This window comes from Puntigrus tetrazona, unplaced genomic scaffold (assembly GCF_018831695.1).
Source record: "Puntigrus tetrazona isolate hp1 unplaced genomic scaffold, ASM1883169v1 S000001111, whole genome shotgun sequence".
Taxonomy (NCBI): domain Eukaryota; kingdom Metazoa; phylum Chordata; class Actinopteri; order Cypriniformes; family Cyprinidae; genus Puntigrus; species Puntigrus tetrazona.
Genome location: NW_025048699.1, coordinates 2,294,390 through 2,321,090, shown reverse-complemented (window position 1 = coordinate 2,321,090; position 26,701 = coordinate 2,294,390). Strand labels below are relative to the sequence as shown.

Here is a 26,701-nt window from a genome sequence, read left to right as displayed (position 1 = left end):
TGTGTAGCTGTCACTCACTGTACCGTTGTGAATCCTGTAATAAGTAATCACAAATTTTAAACTACGTCTTGAAATATATTGGTAGCCAAATAAACTGAAAATGCTGAATACTGTATGAAGGCACATCTTTAGGCATGTCAAGACATCATGCAATAAAATCACGTTGAAGCTTTAGGGAAGACCATCATTCGTCTGTCTCTAATTCAGAGTTGTGATGTCTGTCAATTACAACTCAACTTCTCATTCACTCTCCACTAATGAATATTTGGGATCAGTGGAGGGTGGAGGATCCAGTGATGTCACCATATATAAATCCAAGCCTCTCCTCACAGAAGAGACCGAGCACTCAAGAGCGTGAAGAAGCTGTCTGTACAGAGGTTCATCTGCATTTAGAAAGTATCCCGACTGGTACTCATGGGGGTCAGAAATATTTTGCTTTCCATTATACTTCTGCATGCAAGCACTGCCAAATTTAACAGTAAGTACATCAGTGCGGTAGTGCATGAAATGTTTTTTTTTTTTAATTGTAGTCTTTGATGTTGTTTAACAATTCAGATGAAACCTTGACTGTATCATAGTATGTGTCTAAGAAAGCCTATTTTGTGCAGATTGTTTTAAATTATATGATAGCTTAAAGTTTCTTGTGTTTTTTTGTTACCTTAAACTAGATTATTTTCATATACTATGGCACTGCAAACCTTAGTCCTCAGTTCAGATTTTGCCCAGATACAATTTATTTTTATATAGCTGTGTACATTGTTGTTTTTAATGTCAGACTTCCATGCCTTATTATACCTGCTGGTGTCACTGTTGCACAGTTTTACTTTAGAACAACTTGGGAGATGGGTTGTTAATAATGCTCACAGGAAATTATTTTGCTTGACATTATAGTCTCTTTTCAAATGGGATTTAAACCCCCTTTAATATTCAGTGTGATTTTGGCCTGTTTGGTGGCAGAAAGTTCTGTAAGCAGCTTTGAAGAGACTTATGAGGCAATTTAGGACGATTAGTCGGCGGTGTCTGATGAATTTGGTTTGGTTCATGAGTCCCAATTCTCTTCAGTAGTTTTTACTGATGGCTTTTTGGCTTGTTTGTTTGCAGAGACCTCTCTAACTTTAAACAGACTGATAAGCCATGATGACAAGAAGTCTTCAAAGAAGATGCCATTAATTAGAGGTGATCATGTTTCTGTCCCTCCAGTGCAAAATTATATACATGAGAATCTAATGTTCATGCACGCTTAAATAACAGCAAAGTTTGTGTTTCCAGGCCATTTAAAGTTGATTTTAGCAAAGTATTGATAAATATGTTTTCCCATTAATTCCATTTTATTCTTCATTAAGACAAACACGCAAATACAGCTCACCTGTCAATCATATAAAGATGGAAGCATGCCTCCTCTCACATAACTTTCCCCACTTATTTTTCAACTACTGTTAAGACAGACTTGAGCTTTAGTGCTCAGTATCAATATTTGCAGTATATAACACAGATGGGTGATAAAAAACTGATTATTTAATTTTATTCATTTTGTAACAGCTATTTATGGGTTGTTAGTGTACAACATCTGTTTATCATTGATGGATTTTATTTTCCCTCCTCTTAATTATTGTCTGAAGGTATAGCGCAATGTTTCACTAATGCTCTTTTTTGTTGATGGCAGATTATGACTGTGTTCGGCGTCCTCCGTCTTTCTACAGCAACACCCCTGATCTGAACTCTGCATCACCAAATGACAGTAATATGCAAAACAATCAAATGGCAATTCATAACTATAACACTATTCTATGCAGTCATAACACTATTCAGGAGTCATTTAACACATGTACTGTAGCTGTTTGTATGTTTAAATTGATTTTGTTATTGTCTGGTTGTATGAGAACTTTACTCTTGGTGTTTTGTGTTGGTTACAGTTCCACACTGCTCTTCATATGGAGTAGGTCAGTTTATAGCCTTTGACAACAATCTTCCTGTTATAAAAACGGGAGGAGAAACTTTAAATGCAGCTGCACAACCTGTTGACAAGTTTAATATCTTGGCAACACTCAACTGTTCTTCATTGTCCATCTCAAATGAGACTGTCAGCTTCCTCAAAGGCCTGCTGGTCACACGCATCATGCCCTCGTTCTACATCTTCATTATCCTCATTAGTTTGCCCCTGAACGCTTTGGCCCTGGTGGTGTTCACCTGTAGGATCCGAGAGAAGAATCCAACGGTGATCTACATGTCTCACCTGGCGTGTGTGGACCTGCTCTTCACCCTGCTGCTGCCTCTGAAGATCCACTACCAGCTGAACTCTTCAGATTGGGTGTTCGGTGAGGCTCTGTGTCGTGTGATCAGTGCAGCTTACTACTGCTACATGTACTGCTCCATACTGCTGATGATGTGCATGAGTGTGGACCGGCTGCTGGCCGTGGTGTTTCCCATCACCTCTCTGACCTGGAGGAGCACCAGGAAAGCCTTGTGTGTGTGTGTGCTGGTCTGGCTGCTGGCGCTCGCTGGTACTGTGCCACTTCTCTCAATGAATCAAACAGTTGAGATTGAGAATGTAGGCGTCATCTGCTATGATGTGCTACGCCAAAATGACCCAACAGTACTGTATTATGTGTACTTGTTCTCCATCCTCTCCTGCCTCTGTTTCTTCTTGCCTCTGGTCGTCACCTTTGTGAGCTACTCCATCATTATATATACACTTAGTGCAAAGTCTGATCGCTTAACATCATCTTCATCTTCAGACCAACGAAGGAAAGCTGTGATTCTGACTATCTCTGTGCTGATTGAGTTTGTGCTGTGCTTTGCTCCAACCAATGGCATCCTGTTGTACCACTGTGTTCATTTAGCTAAAGGAGGACACCGTGAGGGAGATTCATCATATGCTGTTTACCTGCTGGCTGTGTGTTTGGGGAGCTCAAGTGTTTTTCTGGATCCTCTGCTCTACTACTACGGCTCGTCTCAATACAGGAAGCAGATCCGCTCTGCGTTTTGGTGCAAGAAATAAAAAAAAAAGAGTGAAAAAGTTGTCAAACACACAAAATCCTCTTACTGCACTACATCTGCACAGTAAAAAAAAAGTATCTCTCCACATATGAGTTGCTTCTCTGTTTGCTTGACAAGTTCACTGCAAGATCTGTTGTTACCTTGCCTTTGATATTCCTGTTTGCTGTGTTTTGACGCATGCCTGCTGTGACCATGCCTTTGCTCAATAAAAGCCTGCGAATGGATCCGCACGCCTCAGACCCCGCATTCATGACAAATGGTCATTTATGGGTTGATTTGTAAGGAGAGCTGTAGTTCCTCTTACTTGGGCTCTTACTCCTTCTGTGGAGATTATTGCCTAAACCACATGCATCAGTGTATGGTCAGGAGAGTGCAATGCTTCAGACTGCAAGACCCCGAAGTGCTTTGTGCAGTTGCGCACTTATTACCTTTGATTTATTTTATTGTGTTCATTGTGTGTTGTTTAATATAAATTATATTGGTTACAGTGTACGAGGAGCGCAAGTGTTTGTTCTGGACCCTCTGTTATATTACTATGGTTTCTCTCAATGCAGACAGAGGATCTGCTGGAAGAAGACAAAAAGAACAATTATACCTTCAAACACATTAAGGAATGATAGTGAATTAGTGAACAACAAAACTGGATTAAAAATATTTGCAAGATGCAAATGATGATGCAAATGACCACAAAAATGACAAAGTTATCCCTGCAGCTAAATAAACTGAAAATAGTGAATACTGTAGTCTTTGGGAACGGCAAGGCTTCATATAATGAAATAATAATGAGTTTTAGGGAAAATGCCGAGATAAACCATCATTTTTCAGACTCACGTGGAGCTGCTCATTCGCTCTGTAGGTTGTATGAATTTGGGATCAGTAGAGGGTGGGGATCCAGTGATGTCACATTATATACATATACATATACATATACAAACCTCTCCTTGCAGAAGAGTCTGAGCACTCAGAGAGTGAAGAAGCTGTCTGGACATCTATATACACAGTTATAGGACGTTACCTCTGATCAGTATTCATGGGGGTCAAAACTATCTTGTTTTCCATTATACTTCTGCATGCGAGCACTGCTACCTATAACGGTAAGTACATCAATGCATTAGTGCATGCCAAGTCGTCTGATTTTTAATCACAGTCTTCTGATAGTGTTTAACTATGTAGAAACTTTAACTGCATCATATTATGTGTGTTCATTTTCATAAACTATGGTATTTTATGATACTCCAGTTAACATAAATAACACTTAAGATATTTTTGGGTGAACTATCAATTTGAAAATTACAAATCATAAATTAAAGTGGCTAATTTTCTTAAAATAATAAAGCAATTACTACATTGTTATTGTTATATTGTTGCCATTTCTGAGGTAAATGTTATGACCGGTTTAACTATTTACAAGCAATTTTATTGCAGATTTTCAAAAAACCGATTGATCGACTATAGCCTACATGAGGCATTCGTTGTTCTGATTTTTTTCCCCCACATCTTTATTTGTAGTTAGGTGGCTGGTGCGCTACAAATGAACTATTAATAAAACAGCTTGTCAACAGTCATGTAATATCATCTCAGAAAAGTCAACAGTGAGCATTGGAGCCCACGTTAGCCTATAACATTAGGAGGGGCCCAGACACATGGTTTTTGCTAAAGACCACTTGCTAAGAGGTGGGCTGCTAATAGTCCTGACAGGAAGTGATTAAGCTTTACATTGTAAATGGGACCCAATTCTATTAAGTAGCTGGTTTTACTGATGGTATAATAGTATGGTTTTTACTGATGTTTTGGTCTCTTTAGGAAGCTATGTACAGACTAATGAACCAGCTGATGACGAGGCTTCAACACAGACATCTGATGAACCCGGTTCAGAGTTACCAGGTAGAGGTTACAAACAAAATGAAGTGGGTTCATGATATACAGCAAGTGTATCTCTCCACAAGAATTAATTAAACCAAATGAAATGGTTCAGTTCATAGGGATTCATTTTACAATGCTTTTTTTAATCTTCAAATGAACGAAAGTTTTGTTTGTATATGCTAACGAACATAGTCCATGAGTTTAGACCAGGAGATTTATTAAGCAATTAGGTCTTTTTTTCCACATTGTAGTGTGTAATAGCAATGTCGATGTAAACATCACTTTGTGGAGAGATACTTGTCGAAAGAGTAAAAATAGCTGTAATAATTAAAGATGATGCACAGAAGCTGTAATATCCTGATGGTATATTTTGTTCAAATTTGATGACTGTTAGAAGCTGTTACGCAGGCAATTCATAAAACAGAAGTTTACAGTAGATGGCTTGTAATGCACATAATTCTAATATAGCTAGAATGCGCTGATGACATATAATTTCTGCGCAAAAAGGGTGTGTATAGCTATGCAAATGCATGTTCGGACTAAAGATTTTCATTAGACGATATAAATACACATAACTACCATTTACCTTGATTGCTATTCTGATGTAAAGAGATCTCATTACACTGCCTTTAACATTTTGTTTGTTTTGTTACAGCTGGTTCTGGACACAACTTCTCTGTTATGACAGAGCTCTATGAGACAAGTAAAAATTATTCCTTTTCGGTAAATTATTCAAGAGTCTATATTAAAAGCTATCATTTTGTAGAAGATTCCATCTCAACCCTGATCGAATCCATTCACGTGAATGAAGGTAAAGATTACAGACCACCAAAGCAATGAATCTGTAGTATTGAGAAGTTTCATTGTGGCTGTTGTTTTTATTTATTTAATCATTTTTGCATATTTGTTTACAGATCCAATCATTACCTATTTTCTTGAAGTGCAGCCATGTAATAGCACTGATCTGAATGCAGTGGGTTGCAACAAGAGTACACAAGACACATACAACATCTCAGAGGGGTCTGTTGTCTTCCTCAAAGGCCTGCTGGTCACACGTCTCATGCCCTCGTTCTACATCTTCATCATCCTCATTAGTTTGCCCCTGAACGCTTTGGCCCTGGTGGCGTTCACCTGTAGGATCCGAGAGAAGAAACCAGCGGTGATCTACATGTCTCACCTGGCGTGTGTGGACCTGCTCTTCACCCTGCTGCTGCCTCTGAAGATCCACTACCAGCTGAACTCTTCAGATTGGGTGTTCGGTGAGGCTCTGTGTCGTGTGATCAGTGCAGCTTACTACTGCTACATGTACTGCTCCATACTGCTGATGATGTGCATGAGTGTGGACCGGCTGCTGGCCGTGGTGTTTCCCATCGCCTCTCTGACCTGGAGGAGCACGAGGAAAGCCACATGTGTGTGTGTGCTGGTCTGGCTGCTGGCGCTCGCTGGTACTGTGCCACTGCTCGCCATAACACAAACATTCAAGATTAAGGATGTGGGCATCACCTGCCACGATGTGCTGTATCACACGCAGCTGTATGCGTACCTGTTCTCCATCCTCTCCTGCCTCTACTTCCTCTTGCCTCTGGTTGTCACCATAGTGAGTTACTCTACCATCATATATGTGCTTTCTACAAAGAATGATAACTTGTCAACATCATATTCAGACAGACGAAGGAAAGCTGTGATTATGGCTATAGCTGTGCTGATGGAGTTTGTGCTGTGCTTTGCACCAACCAATGGCATCTTGTTGTACCACTGTGTTCGTTTAGTCAGCGGAGGCAGCAGTGAGGAGGGGAAATACTACCTGATAGCTGTCTGTTTGGGAAGTGCTAGTGTTTTTCTGGACCCTCTGTTGTATTACTATGGCTCGTCTCAGTGCAGGAAGCAGATCAGCTGTCTGATCTGGTGGAAGAAGACAAAAAGCTCAACCACAATATCAAACACAAACAGTCAAACTAAATCCTCTGAGCTTAGCTGCGAGCACACCCCGGCTCACATTCAGGTGTGAATTTATTATCTTTTTTTTTATTTTTTTTAATAAATGCAGTCTGTGCTAGTTTTAAATAACTGGAATGATGTTTGTTTTTCATTTTGGTCTTTGCATGTATATAGATTCAACATATAGCACAGCATGTATGCAATCATATAGCACCCTTAATGTTTGAAAACATAGGGTTTTTTAACAAAACAACTGAAATGCATTTAGTTTGTGTCTCAAAAAGATGTCTGTAAACTTAGCATAGCAATCATCCATGATTTTGTTTCAAAGTGCATTCTGTGGCGATGCTGATAAATGTAAGCTCCCCATTTGTAATCTGCGGAACTTCAAATATGTATAAATGTGAGGACAAAAGAGTTAAAAAAATAAAACAAAACATGTCAATTCTCGTACACCTCATATTAAAACACAGTCAACAAAAATGCCCTGAATTAGTGTAATATATACTTACTGAGAGGTAGATGAACGTTTTATAACCCTACGCCTTTCAAAGATAATATAAATACATATAAATACATTTAGACCTATTAGTCTATTTAACTGCTCTGTGAACTATAGTTCATACGTGAAAGGTAAACCTCAATGGCAGACCTCCTAAGGGGTGGTCCTCAAATTTAAAAAACAGGTACCTCTTTTCACCGAATAGCTGAAAATTGCCTTTATCACATCACTACATAAAGACATAGCAGTGATTTTGATGTGTTAACAGTCACATTTAATACCAAGTTAAAAGACGCTTGGCAGCACCCAATCACGTGCCTCACAATCACAAGCTCTAGGCAGTCATAGAAAACGCATGTTTCAGCATTTGAAAGGAAAATGTTGAATAGTGAGACATCATTCATCTGAATGTAGATATATTCATTGAAACTAAATATGTTATCTCAGCTGATATTCCTCAAAGGCCTGGTGGTCATTTTACTCTGCGGCCATCTTTGAAACGCCTCTCTGGCAGCTCCTATCTCTTTGCATTGGAAAACAAGAAATTCTCCCAAACTGTTCACTAAGCTTGGGATTAAGTTTCATATTTGAAATCACCAATGAAATCTGGCAACAACTGTGCAATAATTGTTGTTTCTTTTGCTGAAATAGCGTCATAAAAAGCTTACGTCTCGGGTGAGATCAGTGCAGTCCTAGGCGCACCCCTGACAATGCTCACAGTTTCTATAGCAACCGGAACTTCAAACAGCAGATGCGATGATGCGCTGACTTCACAGATCAGTGATTGGCTATTTTGTTTAGAAGGCAGGGCTTCCTTCGATTTATCGGCAATTTTAAGTGTTGCATTTTTCCCCATTCAAAACTATATGAGTTGCACTTTTTGGGTATTCTATAGTCTCTGGCCTTGAGGAGTGCAGGAAATGCCACATTAGTATGCACATTAGTCAGGCTATGATTATGACTATTGCTGTGCTGATTAAAATGGTAGTGTGCTTTGCTCCAACCACTTTGTTCATTTTTGTTCACTTTGTTTTTGTCCTAGAAGAAAAACAATTTTTTGAATAAAGTTCTTATTTTTGTTTTCTTCTTGTTATTGTTTGTACAATTACTGTAGAAGCACACTAATGTCACATGGACGATTTTAACAGGATCCTTACTAAATTTCTCTGCTTTGATCGTGGTAGGACCCTTGCTGTCTATGCAGGTCAAAAAGCTCTCGGTTTTTATCAAAAATATCATATTTGTGTTCTGAAGATAACATTAGGGTGAGTAATTATTGACAGAATTTTCAACTTGGGTGAACTAACCCTTGAAACATGACCAAGAATAAAATCCAGCAATTTTCACAAATACATATAATTTTTTCCCAAATATGGCTGTTTTTTAATTCATTTGACACTATCTCAACATGATTAATGTAGACTTATTTCTAACTGAATTTATTGTATGGATTTATCTATTTATTTTTATGAAAAAATGTGTGTGTGTGTTCATTGTCTCTGTATGCACACATTTATATAGCTATTGTGTTGTGTCGATGATAGTTATATAATGCATATTATTTACATTTTATTAGACATTAATGCATGTCATCTATATCACTGTGTGTAGAAAAAACATGAATAATAAATGAGCTATTATCCCATTTGATCGAAGCCATTTGATGAGTGATTGCCTTCATTCTACATTTAAACAGACACTGCAGGAAAGCAGTCCTCTTCACCTTTTCACAAGTAACCAATGAGTGCTGCCAAGGTTGATTTTAACTTTTGCTATAATGCTTTTGCGATACATTTTGATTAAAAAAAAACATGTTAAAACATGGCAATACAATCAACTGAATTAATGTATGTTTGAAAATACAATACTCTCATAAACACTAATTTTTGCACTCTTTTTTCATGGAGATGAAAAACATTAGGAGACACACCCAAGCATGCATCATCATTTATAATTTATCTCCTAATAATTTCATTCGATTGAGGCTGAAGGCTACAGTGACATCATTATTTTCACACTCAGAAGCCAAGAACAAACACTGAGCGGCTGTGCTTCCATCTAGGATTTACAAATTCTACCACTTTGAGTTGTTCTAATGTACATTTAACATAGTTATAAACTGCCAGCTGATCAGTAATCATGGAAGGGAAAACTGTCTTGCTTTTAATTATAGCTCTTCACACTTGTACTGCAGGCAATGGTAAGTACTTAAGTTCAACCTTGAACTATTTAAAAATAATCACAAATTTCTGAAAGCCAAGATTTTGTCAGTTATGTCTTGCCGATTTGATGTGAGGTGTTAATTTATGTTTTTTATATTCCCTTATAGAATGTAATAATATTTTCAGCATGAATTTAAATTTGTAGTATTGTGCTATTGTGATGTTTATTGGTTTTTATCAACATTTTCATCTAAAATTGATATTTATGTGTGTGTATATATATATATATATATATATATATATATATATATATATATATATATATATATATATATATATATATATATATAGCCTAGTTCGAATTCTAGTGTTAGTTAACAATTACAATTTTTTTGTTGTTGGAATTGAAGGATTTTTTTATTAATTAGTAATGTCTGTATAAAGTTTTTATGGTGTCCAAGTCGCAAACTTATTGTCTGATGGTACTATGGGGGATTTAACAATATTTTTGATTACAGATTCCAACTCTGCTTTGCTTCCTGCATCTTACAACATTAGCCATCTGAACTGTTATTCAGTATGTAAGAGTAATATGTAACACACTACATGGCAACTCATATGACATGTCCTAAGTATTTGTATGCATTTGTATGGTCTCATGTGTTTTCATCCTTACATTTTTTTTTTTTTTTTTTTTTTTACAGTGGTATATTGTGCTGTTCACATTGTGCTAATTCATATAAAATTGTAAAACATAGATACATTTTGATGTTGGTAATATTATTCATTATATGTAATTCATGTGTTGAAGCCCATTTTATTTTTATTTTATTTTGTGTGGTAGTAGTATGTGACTATCACTAATGATGTTTTCTGTTGATTACAGCTCAAAAAAATAGAGTATGGTGGGATGTTAGCCCAAACTGAGATGGTTCAAGCGCCGAATCACAGCTCTATTCCAGATCTCAAAACTGGATCAAACACTGACACATTAAACATTTTAAAAGAGTCTGTTGTCTTCCTCAAAGGCCTGCTGGTCACACGCATCATGCCCTTGTTCTACATCTTCATCATCCTCATTAGTTTGCCCCTGAACGCTTTGGCCCTGGTGGCGTTCACCTGTAGGATCCGAGAGAAGAAACCAGCGGTGATCTACATGTCTCACCTGGCGTGTGTGGACCTGCTCTTCACCCTGCTGCTGCCTCTGAAGATCCACTACCAGCTGAACTCTTCAGATTGGGTGTTCGGTGAGGCTCTGTGTCGTGTGATCAGTGCAGCTTACTACTGCTACATGTACTGCTCCATACTGCTGATGATGTGCATGAGTGTGGACCGGCTGCTGGCCGTGGTGTTTCCCATCGCCTCTCTGACCTGGAGGAGCACGAGGAAAGCCACATGTGTGTGTGTGCTGGTCTGGCTGCTGGCGCTCGCTGGTACAGTGCCACTTCTCCTAGTGAGACAGACATTCAAGATTAAGGATGTGGGACTCACCTGCCGTGACGTAGTACCTCAAAATGACTCTATAGTAAAGTATTATGTGTACTTGTTCTCCATCCTCTCCTGCTTCTATTTCTTCTTGCCTCTGATCGTCACCTTAGTGAGCTACTCCACCATCATACATGCACTTAGTGCAAAATCTGATCGCTTAACATCATCTTCGTCTTCAGACAAGCGAAGGAAAGCTGTGATTCTGACTATCTCTGTGCTGATTGAGTTCGTGGTGTGCTTTGCTCCAACCAATGGCATCCTGTTGTACCACTGTGTTCATTTAGCTAAAGGAGGACACCGTGAGGGAGATTCATCATATGCTGTTTACCTGCTGGCTGTGTGTTTGGGGAGCTCAAGTGTTTTTCTGGATCCTCTGCTCTACTACTACGGCTCGTCTCAATACAGGAAGCAGATCCGCTCTGTGTTTTGGTGCAAGAAAGCAAAAAAGAGAGTAAAAACACTGTCAAACACAAAAACCTCTCACTGCTCTACAGCTTTAATTAGGAAAAGTTTATCTCTCTCTTAAAACAACAACTAGCCATATTCTGAGCTGTATGCTTTGTTTGCATAACAAGTTCACCACAATGTCATTATCTGCGTGTTTTAACCAACATGGAATAAAGTGTGGGAGTTCACTGTGTCTGTATGCACACTATTAACAACATGTAGCTATTGTATTGTGTCAGAAATAATTTCTTTTCATAATGCATGGCACATTATTTATCTTAATTTATAAAATAATAATTAATAAAACTTGTAATAGCATTGACTAAAGCCGCTTGATCATTGATTGTACTCATGTCTTATCAATGATTAATTCATCATGAATCATAACTATAGCTAACGCACTTTGATAAACGGTAATAAATAATATCTTCGCAAAGCTTCTTAGTGTCACCGTCAAAGCATGACAGGCTATTGGTTTCTTGTGTCAGTGAACACCCAATATTACATGACTAATTTGATTCATCATTTCTTACAATGTACTGTGAGTAATTTTCCAGCATTTCATGACATACACCTTGTTGAACAGTTATGATGCAATTGATTCAACGTGTTGTCTAGTTTCTAGGTCTTGTTATTGGCGCACAGACTCAGGAAGTTCTAGAAGACTGTTTCCCATTACACATCTCAAAGAAACAGTCATTAGCGCCAGATTTATAGATCTGCTTATTATCGGAAACATCACTTTGGCTCTTACACATTCTCTGGAGAATTGCGTTTTAACCAAATGCATCAGTATATGGTCAGGAGACCCTGAAATGCATTGTCTAATTTCCCATTCGCTGGCATATATTTGTCTGTTTATTGTTTTTATTGTGCATTGTTAACAAAAGTGCTATCATTTACAGTATGACAGTATATCATTAATACAATGCCTTCCATTCCATTCTTGTATATCGCTGAAAAAACACATTTTCACCCTTTTTCTTGGAAATGAAACAAACTCATAAATAAAAACAATCTGTCCAGCTACACATCTCACGAGTGATGTGATTTTCAATTGTACCAAAAATGAATTTTAATAGCTTATAAGGTAAAAGAGTGCAACACGTATTTATAATTTTGGTGATATGTAGTTATGTGATGATACGGATGAAAATGATTTGTTTTACACTTAAGCCAATAAATTAAAGATGGTCTGTGTTGTGTTTTGTTGCAGATTCTGGCCTCATGAAGTGTTATTCATTTGGCTTTTTTAACCAGATAAATCAGACATTTGTAACAATGTTTGAAAGAATTAATAGTGCTGTAACTTACAATAAGCAGACGATACCATCCTCTGGGCCAGTGGTCGTTCTGTACGTCTGCTCCTGAACAATTTGGCCTCGGTGTCGTTCACCTGTAGGATTGGAGAGAAGAAACCAGCAGTGATCTACGTGCCTTAATGTAAATAGACTCAGAAAACAGTTCTGCTCTGAGTTTTGGTGCAAAAGAAGAACACAACAACAACAAACAAGCTGTCAAACACAGAATCCTTTTATCTATAGCTGCACAGTAAAAATAAGTTTTAAAAAGGTTGATATCTAGCCATATTCTGACAACAGCTAGGAATATATTTTTAGTTTGATTTCTGTTTGCTTGACAAGTTCACTGCAAGTGGCCCAAATAATTAAAAAATTGACAAAAATGTTTAAAAGTTACATTTTTAGGCTGGTCTTCCACAGCGGTCTAATAACACTTGTCAACGTCAAAATGTTTTGAGATCAAATCAAAGTAGGTGGGGTTTACAGTTTACAGAAGAAGAAATTAAATTTCATGTCACATAGCAGCTAATATCTACTGATGCAAATTACTTTTTTTTTTAATTTTGAATTGAAGGTGGGCTATCTCTACATGACAATTGTTACGAGACAAGAAACCTTTTACATCTTTTTACATCAACATATTAGGCCTGCAAATAAAACAATCAAGTAAATTAATATATGTCTGAAAAGACCCTTTCACTAACACTGAGCAATTTTGCACCCTTTTCTCATAAAGATGCAACATCCACATGAAAAAAATGCATAGAGGTCTTCAACAGTCACACCCCAACATCCATTATCATTCATAATTTATCTCTTAATAATTTCCCTCAAAAGATGTTGAATTTTCCATTGATATCATCACAGATCTCAAGCACAACACTGAGCGGTTGTGCCTCCATTTTGGGTTTACACATTATTAAAGCTTGTTCTAATGTATATTTTGTAGAGTTAGACATTTCCAGCTTATCAGTAATCATGGGAGTGAAAACTGTCTTGCTTTTAATTACAGTTCTGAGCACATGCACGGCAGGCAATGGTGAGTACTTCAGTTTAACCATTTAAAAATAATCAAACATTTCTGAATGCCAAGATTTTGTCAGATATGATGTGAAGTGTTACTTTAAAATTAACTGATATGCTATTATAGTATTTATTCATATTTTGTTTCAGTAATAATACTTTTTTTTAATAATTGTAACGTAAATTTATGATTTGCTCATATTGAGCAATTTCAAATTTTTCAGTATTGCATAATCTCTATCAGTCTTTATGCAAATGTGTCCTTCTTTTAATTATTATCTAATGTTATCATGAAAGCTTTCACTAATGCTCTTTTGTGTTGATTACAGATTATGACTGTTTTCAACCTCCTCCATTTTACTACAATAACCGTGATCTGAACTCTTCATCAGCATATAACAGTAATATGCAACACAATCTCATGACAATTCATAACTATAACCACTAACTTTGTTTAGGGTTGCATGCATACTTCTCTTGTAATACTGGTGTGGTTTGTATGGTTTGCATGTAGAAATGCATACAAAATCACCTCCTTGTAAACTACTTAAATTTTCAAGTTAGTAGTATTCAGCGTGCAGTGACTTAATCATTAACCAAATTATTGACTACACCCTGAGTCATTTAACATATGTAACTGTTCATCTGATTTTGTTACTTGTAGTGATTTTGCAGCCTATAGGGAGGTGTAAAAGCGTAGTGATGGGTACTCTGGTCACTGATTAATTTATTTTTTAATCATTTTAGGTTCGGTTATGAGTATATCAGGTAAGAAAGATTGGTGGAATATCTAACTGGTACAACCTGTCACCTGTCACCTGCCGTTTCTTTATTGTAATTATTAAAACAGAGATTCAGAACTTGGTCAATGGGCTCTATGATATAAACTGCACATGCTTCATCCTTTTTTACTGGATAAAGAAAGTATGTCTTTCCTAGCAGGCTGGAGGCTCAGAATCTGGTTGTATCTGCTGCTGACTCAAAAGCTGGTCTATCTGGATGGGACACTCTGAACTGTTAGTGTCCCTTCCCTGAATGGCACATGATTGTTCTGGGTCTCTGCATATGATACAAAAAATCATAATGCCATCATTGACATGAGTACCCAACACTACACTATTTCACCTCTCTAGGTTGGCAAAAGCAAACTCACTACTCTCAGAAATAAAGGTACTGTCATTGGGGCGGTACCTTTTCAAAATGTACAATTTTGTACCTATTAGGTTTAAATATGTACATTTTAAGTACTACTACGTATCTTTAAGGTACTAAAATGTACCATTATGGTACAAACATGTACCTTTTGAAAAGGTACTGCCCCATTGGCATTTTTTGGACCTTTACTTCTGAGAGTTGCTTTTGATGAAAGAGTCCGCTAAATTACTAAATGTAAATATAGTAGTATAAGAACTTATTTATGGTGTTTTATGTTGTTTACAGGAACTGCCTGCTTTCAACCTGGTTCGATTTTAGGCTTTAGTTACTATGTTCTAGCATGGAATTACAATAGAACCCCTGATACTATTAACATCTTAGATGAATCAGCTGACTTCCTCAAAGGCCTGCTGGTCACACGTCTCATGCCCTCGTTCTACATCTTCATCATCCTCATTAGTTTGCCCCTGAACGCTTTGGCCCTGGTGGCGTTCACCTGTAGGATCCGAGAGAAGAAACCAGCGGTGATCTACATGTCTCACCTGGCGTGTGTGGACCTGCTCTTCACCCTGCTGCTGCCTCTGAAGATCCACTACCAGCTGAACTCTTCAGATTGGGTGTTCGGTGAGGCTCTGTGTCGTGTGATCAGTGCAGCTTACTACTGCTACATGTACTGCTCCATACTGCTGATGATGTGCATGAGTGTGGACCGGCTGCTGGCCGTGGTGTTTCCCATCGCCTCTCTGACCTGGAGGAGCACGAGGAAAGCCACATGTGTGTGTGTGCTGGTCTGGCTGCTGGCGCTCGCTGGTACAGCGCCACTTCTCTCAATGAATCAAACAGTTGAGATTGAGAATGTTGGTGTCACATGCCATGATGTACTTCGCCAAAATGACTCTACAGTAGACTATTATGTGTACTTGTTCTCCATCCTCTCCTGCCTATATTTCTTCTTGCCTCTGGTGGTCACCATTGTGTGCTACTCCACCATCATACATGCACTTGGTGCAAAATCTGATCGCTTAACAACATCATCTTCATCTTCAGACCAACGAAGGAAAGCTGTGATTCTGACTATCTCTGTGCTGATTGAGTTTGTGGTGTGCTTTGCTCCAACCAATGGCATCTTGTTGTACCACTGTGTTCATTTAGCTAAAGGAGGACACCGTGAGGGAGATTCATCATATGCTGTTTACCTGCTGGCTGCGTGTTTGGGAAGCACAAGTGTTTTTCTGGATCCTCTGCTCTACTACTACGGCTCGTCTCAATACAGGAAGCAGATCCGCTCTGTGTTTTGGTGCAAGAAAGCAAAAAAGAGAGCAAAAACGCAGTCAAATACAAGAACAACTGGCAGCACTACAGCTGGCCAGTAAAAAATAAAAATGAAAAGTGTATCTCTCTCTTAAAACAACAACTAGTCATATTCTGAGTCACATTCTTTGTTTCCATAACAATGTATTTTTTTCTGCAAGTATTAACCAACAGGGTGTTCACTGTATCTATATGCACAATATTTACAATATATAGCTATTGCATTGTGTCAGTGAAGGTATTGGAGGACGTACATAATTCATAACATATTAACAAACAAATACAATTTGACTGAAGCTGTTTGATCATTCATTGTACTTCTTTGTAGATTCACACAAAGACTGTGATAAAGCAATCCTCTAGGTGTTTATCAATGAATAACCAACATAAAAAAAAACTACAAAATGAATTTCCTAAAATGCATGAAACCAGAACCATGATTCATAAATCAATAATAATAATAATAATAATAATGCTGTAGCAGTTCAACTTGAGTTTGAGTCATTGCACATGCTCCTCACTTTGATAAACAGTTGTAAATTATATCTTCGCTAAGTTACAATACCTTGAGTGTCATAGTCAATGTGTAGCCAGATATCAATGAAAACCCAATACATTTACTTAACAATTTTGCACTTAAAAACTAAATTTTTTTATCTTTTTTTTTCGACATTGTTCAACTTGTTGAACAGTTAAGTTGCAAATCATGATCGGGGAAGCAGAGACTACTAACAGTATGTATTCAAACCATTAATAGTATACAATAACAATTAAAATTAATTTGTTATTTTCCCTTCAATTTTTCATAAATCCAATTCTTTCGCATTTTTTAATCAAATGAACAAAGTAGCTATTTTACATTCTTCTCAGTCATTATGGATCGCAGATACTATGAATCTGCAATATTATTTAAGCTTTTGATTAAAATGGGTTCATTTCTTAGTGTTGGTACTGGCTCACAGACACTGTGAACAAGCACATCTAGAAAACAGTTTCCCATTTCCCATTACACATCAAGCGCTTCTCAAAGAAACGGTCATTAGCATCAAATTTAGATCTGCTCATTAAAGGCAATATCGCTTGAGCTCTTACACATTCTGTGGAGATTTGTGTCCTGACCACACGCATTAGTGCATGGTCAGAAGAGTGCAATGTTTCAGGCTGCAAGACCCTGAAATGCGTTACAGAATTTCCCATTGTTTATTTATTATTTATTGTAAACAATTTTTTTTATAATTATTACTTATTATATGTGTGCAATGTGATTTGCAGACCTACCTATACTAATTCCTGTATTAATTATGGCTGAAAAGACAATACTCTGTATATCTTCCCATTTCAATCACATTTTAAAGTGCATCCTTCAATCTTCACTCATTAGATGGGTTTTGTTTTACACTTAAGCCAGTAAATTAAAGGATTATTTTCTGTTTTGTTACAGATTCTGGCCTCATGAAGTACTTTCCATTTGGATTTCTTAACCAGATAAATCTATAGATAGATCTATCTATTGTCTCCCTGTTTTTCTATCAATAAATCAATAACAAATTCTAAATTACAATTTGACTAAAGCCACGTGATCATTGATTTTACTGATGTCTTATGTGAATAGCAGGGATTTAACTATCCTCTAGGTGGCTGTGTTTATCCATTTGTCTACCCAATGTATTAAATAGTACTGTTTATGGTAAACAAAACTTTTTAACTTTAAACGGTTTAAAATATTATATTATTTAAATTGGCATATTTTTTTAATTGCATTATTTAAACTTTTAATTACAATTCACAAACATAGTAAAACAATATATACAATATTTACCATTATTAAAAAAAAAAAAAAAAAAAAAAAAAAAACCACAGAAGCAGTGATAATGCAGTTCTCTAGGTGAAGGTGCATCATAACCAAAATCTATATCTGGTATGAAAAACTACTTCTCATAATACACCAAAACGTGGCCATATTTAATCAATGCATACAATTATAACACATTTTGAAGGTGGTATTAAAATTAATCATATTATACAAAAAAACAGCAGAATGTGAAAATATCCTGACCGCAGAGTAATATCAGTAATCTTCAGGGTTTGTAAGCTATTCTATTTCACATTGATATAATTACTTCTGCTTGTATCTTTACGTTGCTGACCGTCCTCTAACTGTTGAAGAACTACTTCACGTCTTGTTCTGAAACAACTTGCTTATTGTGTGAGGATAAAAACTGATACGCAGTTACAGTGTAGTTTCTCTGCTGAGTGAGATGACAAGGTGATCGGTCGAAGTACTAGTTGACATCGCGGAAGATTATTATTTTTTCCCTGTGTATATTCTGGTGCGGAACGCTCGGCGATGTCACAGCGGAGTGATACCTTCAATAATGAGAGGCGTGCGGCGCTTCCTATAACACACAAAAAAAATTAAAATGATTAATTAATTAAATGATGAAAATGAACAGCACTTTTTTTGTTATGTACACTGAAATGAAGTGTTTGCTGTAATTCAGTAACTATACGAGAACTGTCCACATAAGTGTGTCTCCAGGCAGAACTCTTCTGAAGGGCGTGACCCAGGTAGATCACATGTCTTTGACGGACGGTGAGCTCCACACCTGATTATAAAGAGCTGATTTTGTTTATATTCATGACGAAAACAGTACACGACTCGACAAATATAGTCGTTTCCGTTAGTTTTGCAGGAAAAAATGGGGCACCGATTGATCTGGATTTACGCTTTGCTTACCTTAATCAGCGTCAACGCGTCTAGTCAACGTAAGAATTTATTTTCTTGTTTTTTTTTTTTTTTTTTTTTTTAAAGTGTCTCATCTCAAGACTTTCTTATATGAAACTGTTATATATATATATATATATATATATATATATATATATATATATATATATATATATATATATATATATATATATATATAAGTATAAGTATAAGTATATATATTAACTTATTGTTATATGCGGTTTACTTTTTTATTTACTTATTTTTTGTCTGAAAAATAATAATTTGTCTTCCTCTGGCCTAAACTGATTTGACAGGTATTAATGAAGCTCTAGTCTTCTACTGAAATAGTGCCCTTGAATGTGTAGGCTGTTGACTGCTGAATGTTGCTTGTATATGAGAAGCTGTTTGTGAAAAGTTTTAGCCTATATTTTGGGTGACCAATGTGTATAAAAGTAGACTGGGAGTAGATTGATTCCACATTGTTTAAAGCTGCTTTAACTATCAAGTATGTACCCTAACTTGAACGAAACGATGCCTGATATTTGTAGAATGCATGTCTTTGCTATTTTAGTAGCATGGGTCACAGAGACCCATCGTTCCTTTACAGCAGACAGATTTCATAACTTGCATGGTCATGTAGATGCCAGATCTATGTACTAGACACTAGTTTCTAATGATTCGGTATGAATCATTCAAGCCTCTGAAGTAATGCATGTGGAGTAAATTATCTATCTATCTATCTATCTATCTATCTATCTATCTATCTATCACTATACAATCTGACTAAAGCTGTCATTAATCAATCTACGTTTTTTTATTCTACTGTCTAAGATGGCAATGAACTAAGATGAGTGACAGCTTTTAGTGCTTATAAATGGAATGCTCTTTGTGCCCTTTCTAGGCTATATTATCCAATCAGAATTTGAATAAATTAAAATGCCTCTTTAGGAGAACCAGCTGTCGCACGCTGCAAAAGAATCTACATATAAATGCAGGATCCGTTTTTGAAATTGCCATGACTGGCGTAGTGAAAAACCATTGCAGTAGACAAGACAAAAATACGAAATGTCAAAAAAAAGATTACTAAGGCTAGAAGCACCCTTACTGCTTTCAGAAACACCAGAGTAGAGTTGCGCTATGGGTGTACTGTGTTAAAATCTTATTAACTGTAGTAATGACGTAAAATGTCTAAGGTTAAATTATATAGTGATATAGAAAACCTAAACCCAAAGGTAGAATATTTACTTCAGATACGATGTACATGAGATGAGACGTGCCACACCATCATTGTTCATCATATGTTCAAGGCAACAACAGTCTAACATTTAATCACTGAATCAAATTACCTCATATGCAAAATGTTAGCTTAAAGAATAAAAATAAGGGCATCAAAGATTTTTGCTGTAAAACAGTGCAGTTTATTCATCCGTGTGGAGCATAGACTTTATACAGTCCACAGACAGAAGAGTGTAGTATTGAGAAAAGTTTGTAGCGTGAGCTTACTCTTCTGTATCTTGCAGCTAATATTTGATATTTTCTTAATATTCAGCATTTGTGAATTAAGTACAAGTCAATAGAAATATGTGACCCTGGACCACAAAACCAAGTCGCTGTGGTATATTTATAGCAATAACCAAAATACATTGTATGGGTCAAAGTGATAGATTTTTCGTTTATGCCAAAAATAATTAGGATATTGATCATGTTCCAGGAAGATATTTTGTAAATTTCTTACAGTAAAATATTGATATTTTTTTGCACCTTAAGATTCCAAATGTTCAAAGGGTTATATTTTGTCCTATCCTAACAAACCATGCACCAATACAAATCTTATTTATTCAGATTATGTATCTAAATTTTGAACACTTATAACTGGTTTTGTGGCCCAGAGTCACATATGATGTCAGAACCTGGAAAACTAATTGGGGTATGTGAACGTAACTTGACGACTTGATTTTTTTTTCAAATTAATTTATTTATTTTTGTTCTACAGCATAAACTGGTCCATTCACAATCTAAATCTTATCTACTTTACAACTATCCACTTTTGAAAATGAATGTTACTGCTTCAAAAATTTCATTTGAAGTGTGAGTGTGTGCAGGTGACGCATTCGATTAAAACAGCGCTGTATTGTTTGGTTCGGTTTCCCGCAAGTGCTCCTACATTAAAGAACCTCATTATAAAACCTCAGGATCTGTCTGTCAGCGATTTAATGTAATGTTCTTACGTTCTCTCATTCTGCCTACAGTATCAATCGAGGACAGAGGCTTTACTGGCTATGAAACCGAGTATGGAGTGTCAGTGACGTCCACTGCTGGTGCTGTACTGAACAGCGTGCTCACGCAGATCTTCTTCCCAGTGGTGTACATCATCGTCTTCAGTGTGGGCTTGCCGACCAACGCTATGGCCATCTGGGTGTTCCTCTTCAGGACGAAGAAGAAGCATCCCTCATCCATTTTCATGGCCAACCTCGCGCTGGCGGACCTGCTTTTCGTAATCTGGCTTCCCCTAAAGATCGCGTACCATTTTAAAGGGAATAACTGGATCTTCGGAGAAGCCCTGTGCAAAGTCCTGGTTGCCTTTTTCTACGGGAACATGTATTGTTCGACTGCTTTCATTGCATGCATTAGCGTCCAGAGGTACTGGGCCATAGTACATCCTCTTTCCCAGCAGAAAAGGAACAACAAATTGGCGGTCGGTGTTGCTGTGTGTGTGTGGCTGGTTGTGTGGGTCATTACCGTGCCTCTTTATCTTCACGACCAGACCGTGAAGGTCACCAACATGAATATTGTTACCTGCCATGACGTCACTCGCCCGAGCCAGTCGCATTACCCGTCTATCTACTTCCTTATTATGGGAGTTGTCGGATTCATAGTTCCCTGCATAGTATGTATAGTAGCGTACGTGCAGATGCTACGTGCTTTGAAGAGTTCGATGACTGGCGCCGACATCGTTCAGAAGCGCAGGAAGGCTGTCATCCTCATCGTCACGGTGCTCGTGATGTTTCTAGTGTGCTTCACCCCGAGTAACATCATGGTTATTGTGCATTACTCCCTGCTCTCTACGGGAGTACAGGACAGCTGTTACGGCTTTTATATTACAACGCTATGCCTGGCCAGCCTCAACAGCTGCGTCGATCCATTCATATATTATTTTGTTTCAGACGAGTTCAGGGAACACGTGAGGAACACGTTTCTTTGCCGCAGCGAACGCAATGCACAGAGAATGCGCGTTTCTTTCAGCGCGCTGAAGTTTTCAAAGAAAAGCAGCACCTACACATCAGAGTCTGGAAACACGCAGAGCAGTTCCTACTGAGAATGACATCTGGAGAACTGTTTGACAAATCCACGCTATGCTCTGGAGCTCTTCAGTACCTCTTGAAAACTATATAAGCTCTTGTTGTTTTATTATTAAATGTTGCGAGGGCTGAAGGAACAAGTTTCTAAAACATGCACCCGAGTTATTTTCTAAAACGTAACTAAACATCTTTTCTCCGTAATCTCACATATGCTTTTTTTTTTATTAACCTTGGTAAATATAGGACTCGCATCTATATTTGAAGATCTTAAGACCTTAAAAGGACATCCTAGGTTGGAACAACAAATTGGCCACCTGTTTGACAACATACTCACCATAGAAATGTTGAAGAGTGATTATTTTGTTGCCGTTACGTCACTTAGTTACAGGTTGACTCAGTTTGGGTTTAAACACCTGAACATAGTTTTGTTTGGCTGAGTGGCGTTTCCCAGAATCTTCTTTCAAATGACCTTTACTCCAGTTCGGTGGAAGTAGACTAAACGTTGACTGAATAAAAGAAGCTGTAATGTTTTAACCACCTGTTACAGAAACCAATTTGCATTTATGCCTGTTTACATAAATGCATGTACAAGTATCTATAAAAGAATGTGAAATGTTATGTAAATCACACCAATGACCAATTTTAGATGTGTGAATGTATAACCAGAAAACATTAACCTCATTCAGATGTGTTCTAACGCACTACATGCTGGAATGGTTGTCTCATTTTTAGGATTATAAATATAAATGCTGACTTCTGTTTGCACTTCCATGCCTCTCCATGCGTTTCAAAGTACATGTATAGGTTTAATGTTGTTTTATCTGTGGTTTATTCTGTATGTTTTTTTTTTGTTTTGTTGTTGTTGTTTTTTTTTTTTTATAAATTGAACAAAATGAATAAAAACTTGATCAAATTTGTCCTTTTGTCCATGTCTATCTATGATTTGCTGTGTATATGTGGACAGACGGCGGCTAGAATGTGACCAAAGTCCACATTTTATTTAACTAGCCAAATCATAAAATTGATTTGCAGTTGTTTGACACACATGCATGCACCATTTACAGTTCATTGTCCTCTTTTTTTTTTTTTTACTATTCTTCACTGAAAAGACTAAATAGGTCAAAAATATACATTTGTCTAGCAAATCATTTTTAATAAATCAATTTATTTACTATATTAATAATACTATAAATTATTAAATAATATTAGTACAATATTAATATGTGTGGTCTGTTGAAATCATGGTTAGTGAAATATGAAAAAAGGACCTTCAAGGTAAAGACTTGTTTGAATTTAAAAATGTTATATATAAATATCTGATGGTGTTGACAAAATACAGAGTTATGCATGCGAAAATTTAAATTTTTATTACCCTTAGGACAAAGTTTAGTCACTTTGGTATAGTTTACATGTTAAGCTGTAGTGATATGTTTTTAGTATTTATTCATAGTTTGATTAGTTTTCATATTTTCTATTTTAGTTTATTTCCAAAAGGCTCTACTTTTCTTTCCGGATTCTTAACATAGTCTAGTTTCCAAGGCAACGCGTCTAATCTTACTTTACGTTTATATTTTAACATCAGGTTATGCCGTATTTTTTTTTTCCATTTTAGTTTTAGTATAAGTAGTTAACAATAACACTGCATGCTGCGGTCTGAGAACAGGGAAGTGATAAAGTAATGTCATTTTGATGAAATAAAGATGACAAATCAAAAGAAAAAGTGGCCGCGTTTGGCAGCAAGTTTGCTAAACACTCCTTCTATAGCAGCAGACATTTCTGTTAAACTGCCATGTTAACGGTGTCGATATATACAGTCTCGGTCTCCCCTCCCACGCTCGGCTCACGCGGGTGATTTCGGTCAGGGCTCGAAAGTCACGCGCTGCGGCAGGATTCGACCGGAATGCGTCGAGCTTGTGACGTCACGCAGGTAAGGAGACACCGCGCGCTCTCTGTAAGGTGTGTCCTTCCGCCTTTTAGGTCAAAAACGTTTCGGTGAGAGCAACGACGGCTCATACGACGCTCCGAGATCCAGAGCCTTCTTTCACTTCGGGAAATATCAGTACGTTTGAAAAACAATTATGGCTTTCTCTGCAAGTTATCGGACCTTGTTCTTTTTCGCGTGTATAGGCCTGATTTTTGCGTCGGCGGAGCAAGGTGAGTCGCTCTATATTCCTCTGTTGCATTTAGGCTTTGCATTTCTAATGTAATTTGTTTGTGATTCAGTCGTTTAGAATTGACAATCGACGTGTTTTGTTTCAGCCAAAGGCAAAGGACGAACTTTAGTAGTCCAGACGGATGTTACAGGCAAATTATTCATCGATCAGACCAGTTCGGACACACTGAAGAGCGGTCTCACCACTGTCTTCATGCCTATTATCTATGTCATCGTTTTCGCTGTGGGGCTTCCGACCAACGCCATGGCTATATATGTCTTGCTGTTCAGGTCAAAGAAAATCCACCCTGCTGCCATTTACATGGGCAACCTGGCCCTGGCTGACCTTTTGTTTGTCATCTGGACGCCTCTCAAGATCGCTTACCATCTGAAAGGAAATAACTGGACTTTTGGTGAAGGGATGTGCAAAGTTTTGGTGGGCTTCTTCTACGGCAACATGTACTGCTCCATCCTCTTCATCGCTTGTCTGAGCATCCAGCGGTACTGGGTCTGCGCTCACCCACTCAGCCAGCAAAGAAAAAACAACAGGTTTGCGATCATGGTATCCGTGTGTATCTGGATCTTCATTTGGGTCAGTACCACACCTTTGTACCTGTACCAGCAAACCGTTGAACTTCCAGACCTCAACATCACCACCTGCCATGACGTCAGTCTTGTCAGCATGGAGAACTTTAATTCGGGCAATGTGTTGCTGGATGTTCAGCTGCCTTATTATTATTTTATGGTGATGGCAGGTCTTGTCTTCTTCATCCCAATGTTGGTCATCATCGCAGCTTATATTCTTCTCCTTCGCTCGCTTGGGATTTCTGCAGTCGAGGGCAGCGCTGGAAAAAGTCGCCAACGAGCCATGGTTCTTATAATAACGGTGCTCATAACGTTCTTAGTCTGTTTCATCCCAAGTAACGTGATGTTGGTGGTGCATTACGCTCTCCTGCGAAACAGCTGGACCAATAACGGCTACGGTTTTTACCTCATGACGCTGTGCCTGGCCAGTCTCAACAGCTGCTTGGACCCTTTCATCTACTATTACGTCTCGGATGAGTTCAGGGAGCACGTCAAGAACACGTTACTGTGCCGTAGCAGTCGAACGGTGGAGAGGATGAGGGTCTCGTTCAGCTCGATGAAGTATTCTAAAAAGACCAACACGTATACTTCAAGCACAGGCAACACCGAAAGCAGCAACTGCTGAGAGCAGATGGACATGGATCGTGACGGACATGATGTATTCATCTTTGGAATATACATAAGGCTTTACTTCTTCTTTCCTTGTGTTCTCCATTTGATGATACCGAAACCGTCCGAGAGCAGACTGAATTGTTTATGAACGCATTTGTAAACAACAAAGAAGAAGAAGACACAGAGTTTGAACAGAACGGTCTAAAACTCAGGGTCGCCAAGCCAAAGCAGTCTCGTAAAACTTGAAGACGAACATTGCAGCCAGATCGTTCAGTTGTTACATTTAATATTGTTCTGATGGACTTCGTGAAATATGCGTATTTGCAAGCCTGTAAAATAACTATGCTTTGAAATTTAAGTACGTTTTAACTTCAAATATTATTTTTGTACCTCACTTTGTTTTATAGCATAATTAGGTCACTATACTTGTCTTTTGATGCACATGTTGAAATTATGTTTGTCTAAATTCAATCATGACTTTAATTATCTGAAGTGGCGTTCTTGAGAACTACCAATCAGTTAAGCGTGTGTCTGAATCTTCATTCGCACCTTGTTTATCAGATGTACTCTTACAAGGAAACGCAGCTTTTAACACAAATAGCCCGCTTCAGCCTTAAAGGTACAGCGCCTTCTAAATAAATATTTTATTTTGCTTTTGAAAGTTTGTTTTTCCGCTGAATTGTGAGTTAGTTTCCTATAAATAATTGAGTTGCTCGGTTCACATGTGGAGTGTTTTTTTTTTATAAGCGAGTCACGTGTTGTTTGTAGAAACTATGATGAACCGCAAAGCCCAAACCACGAAACCTGACTGAGTGACGTAAGACTTCATGATGTTATTTTCCGGCTACAAAGTGTTAAAATTTTTTTCGGTTGAAGGATTTTTAGTAACGTTCGTGGGGACAGAATGTGCCTCACGGGCAATCGAGCGGAGTGCTAAATCTATATGCAAAATATATGCAAAAAAATGTTAAAAATCGTTCTGCTTTTGTTTGAATAAACAGAGCACTTGTAATTGTCCGTCCTGCTTATGAGCGTGATTCATATCGAAAAAATCTCGCTGCGTTGTTTTGTGTGATTTTATCAGTGAAACTGCTGCTCTACTGACTTCTCACAGATCTCTATTGATCAGTTTGACTCT

General features: G+C 37.5%; 6 protein-coding genes across 6 annotated transcripts; all 6 read left to right on the top strand.

The window, feature by feature from the left end:
• Positions 1 to 1,823: 1,823 nt before the first annotated feature.
• On the top strand, positions 1,824 to 2,998 carry LOC122340975 (proteinase-activated receptor 1-like). Its single transcript, XM_043234235.1, has 2 exons — positions 1,824 to 1,830; positions 1,914 to 2,998. The coding sequence occupies exons 1-2, from the start codon at positions 1,824 to 1,826 to the stop codon at positions 2,996 to 2,998; spliced, it is 1,092 nt and encodes a 363-aa protein (XP_043090170.1).
• Positions 2,999 to 4,640: 1,642 nt separating this feature from the next.
• Positions 4,641 to 6,868, top strand: LOC122340974 (proteinase-activated receptor 1-like). Its single transcript, XM_043234234.1, has 4 exons — positions 4,641 to 4,671; positions 4,801 to 4,881; positions 5,516 to 5,563; positions 5,775 to 6,868. Exons 1-4 carry the CDS (start codon positions 4,641 to 4,643, stop codon positions 6,866 to 6,868), a joined length of 1,254 nt encoding a protein of 417 aa, XP_043090169.1.
• A 3,504-nt stretch (positions 6,869 to 10,372) lies between these two features.
• LOC122340973 (proteinase-activated receptor 1-like) lies at positions 10,373 to 12,628 on the top strand. Its single transcript, XM_043234233.1, has 2 exons — positions 10,373 to 11,401; positions 12,614 to 12,628. The coding sequence occupies exons 1-2, from the start codon at positions 10,373 to 10,375 to the stop codon at positions 12,626 to 12,628; spliced, it is 1,044 nt and encodes a 347-aa protein (XP_043090168.1).
• Positions 12,629 to 14,476: 1,848 nt separating this feature from the next.
• On the top strand, positions 14,477 to 16,249 carry LOC122340971 (proteinase-activated receptor 1-like). The gene is made up of 2 exons (XM_043234232.1): positions 14,477 to 14,489; positions 15,162 to 16,249. The coding sequence occupies exons 1-2, from the start codon at positions 14,477 to 14,479 to the stop codon at positions 16,247 to 16,249; spliced, it is 1,101 nt and encodes a 366-aa protein (XP_043090167.1).
• A 2,510-nt stretch (positions 16,250 to 18,759) lies between these two features.
• f2rl1.1 (coagulation factor II (thrombin) receptor-like 1, tandem duplicate 1) lies at positions 18,760 to 23,088 on the top strand. The gene is made up of 2 exons (XM_043234458.1): positions 18,760 to 18,953; positions 21,165 to 23,088. The coding sequence occupies exons 1-2, from the start codon at positions 18,887 to 18,889 to the stop codon at positions 22,229 to 22,231; spliced, it is 1,134 nt and encodes a 377-aa protein (XP_043090393.1). The 5' UTR covers positions 18,760 to 18,886; the 3' UTR covers positions 22,232 to 23,088.
• Positions 23,089 to 24,156: 1,068 nt separating this feature from the next.
• On the top strand, positions 24,157 to 26,580 carry f2rl1.2 (coagulation factor II (thrombin) receptor-like 1, tandem duplicate 2). The gene is made up of 2 exons (XM_043234327.1): positions 24,157 to 24,368; positions 24,474 to 26,580. Exons 1-2 carry the CDS (start codon positions 24,293 to 24,295, stop codon positions 25,574 to 25,576), a joined length of 1,179 nt encoding a protein of 392 aa, XP_043090262.1. The 5' UTR covers positions 24,157 to 24,292; the 3' UTR covers positions 25,577 to 26,580.
• Positions 26,581 to 26,701: the final 121 nt, after the last annotated feature.

Coding starts and splice junctions, on each gene's coding strand:
- LOC122340974 (XM_043234234.1), top strand. CDS start 4,641: ATGGTTTTTGCTAAAGACCACTTGCTAAGAG. Junction 4,672..4,800: donor TAAAGACCACTTGCTAAGAG/GTGGGCTGCTAA, acceptor TGGTCTCTTTAG/GAAGCTATGTACAGACTAAT. Junction 4,882..5,515: donor ACCCGGTTCAGAGTTACCAG/GTAGAGGTTACA, acceptor GTTTTGTTACAG/CTGGTTCTGGACACAACTTC.
- LOC122340973 (XM_043234233.1), top strand. CDS start 10,373: ATGTTAGCCCAAACTGAGATGGTTCAAGCGCCGAATCACAGCTCTATT.
- f2rl1.1 (XM_043234458.1), top strand. CDS start 18,887: ATGGGGCACCGATTGATCTGGATTTACGCTTTGCTTACCTTAATCAGC. Junction 18,954..21,164: donor CGTCAACGCGTCTAGTCAAC/GTAAGAATTTAT, acceptor TTCTGCCTACAG/TATCAATCGAGGACAGAGGC.
- f2rl1.2 (XM_043234327.1), top strand. CDS start 24,293: ATGGCTTTCTCTGCAAGTTATCGGACCTTGTTCTTTTTCGCGTGTATA. Junction 24,369..24,473: donor TTTTGCGTCGGCGGAGCAAG/GTGAGTCGCTCT, acceptor GTTTTGTTTCAG/CCAAAGGCAAAGGACGAACT.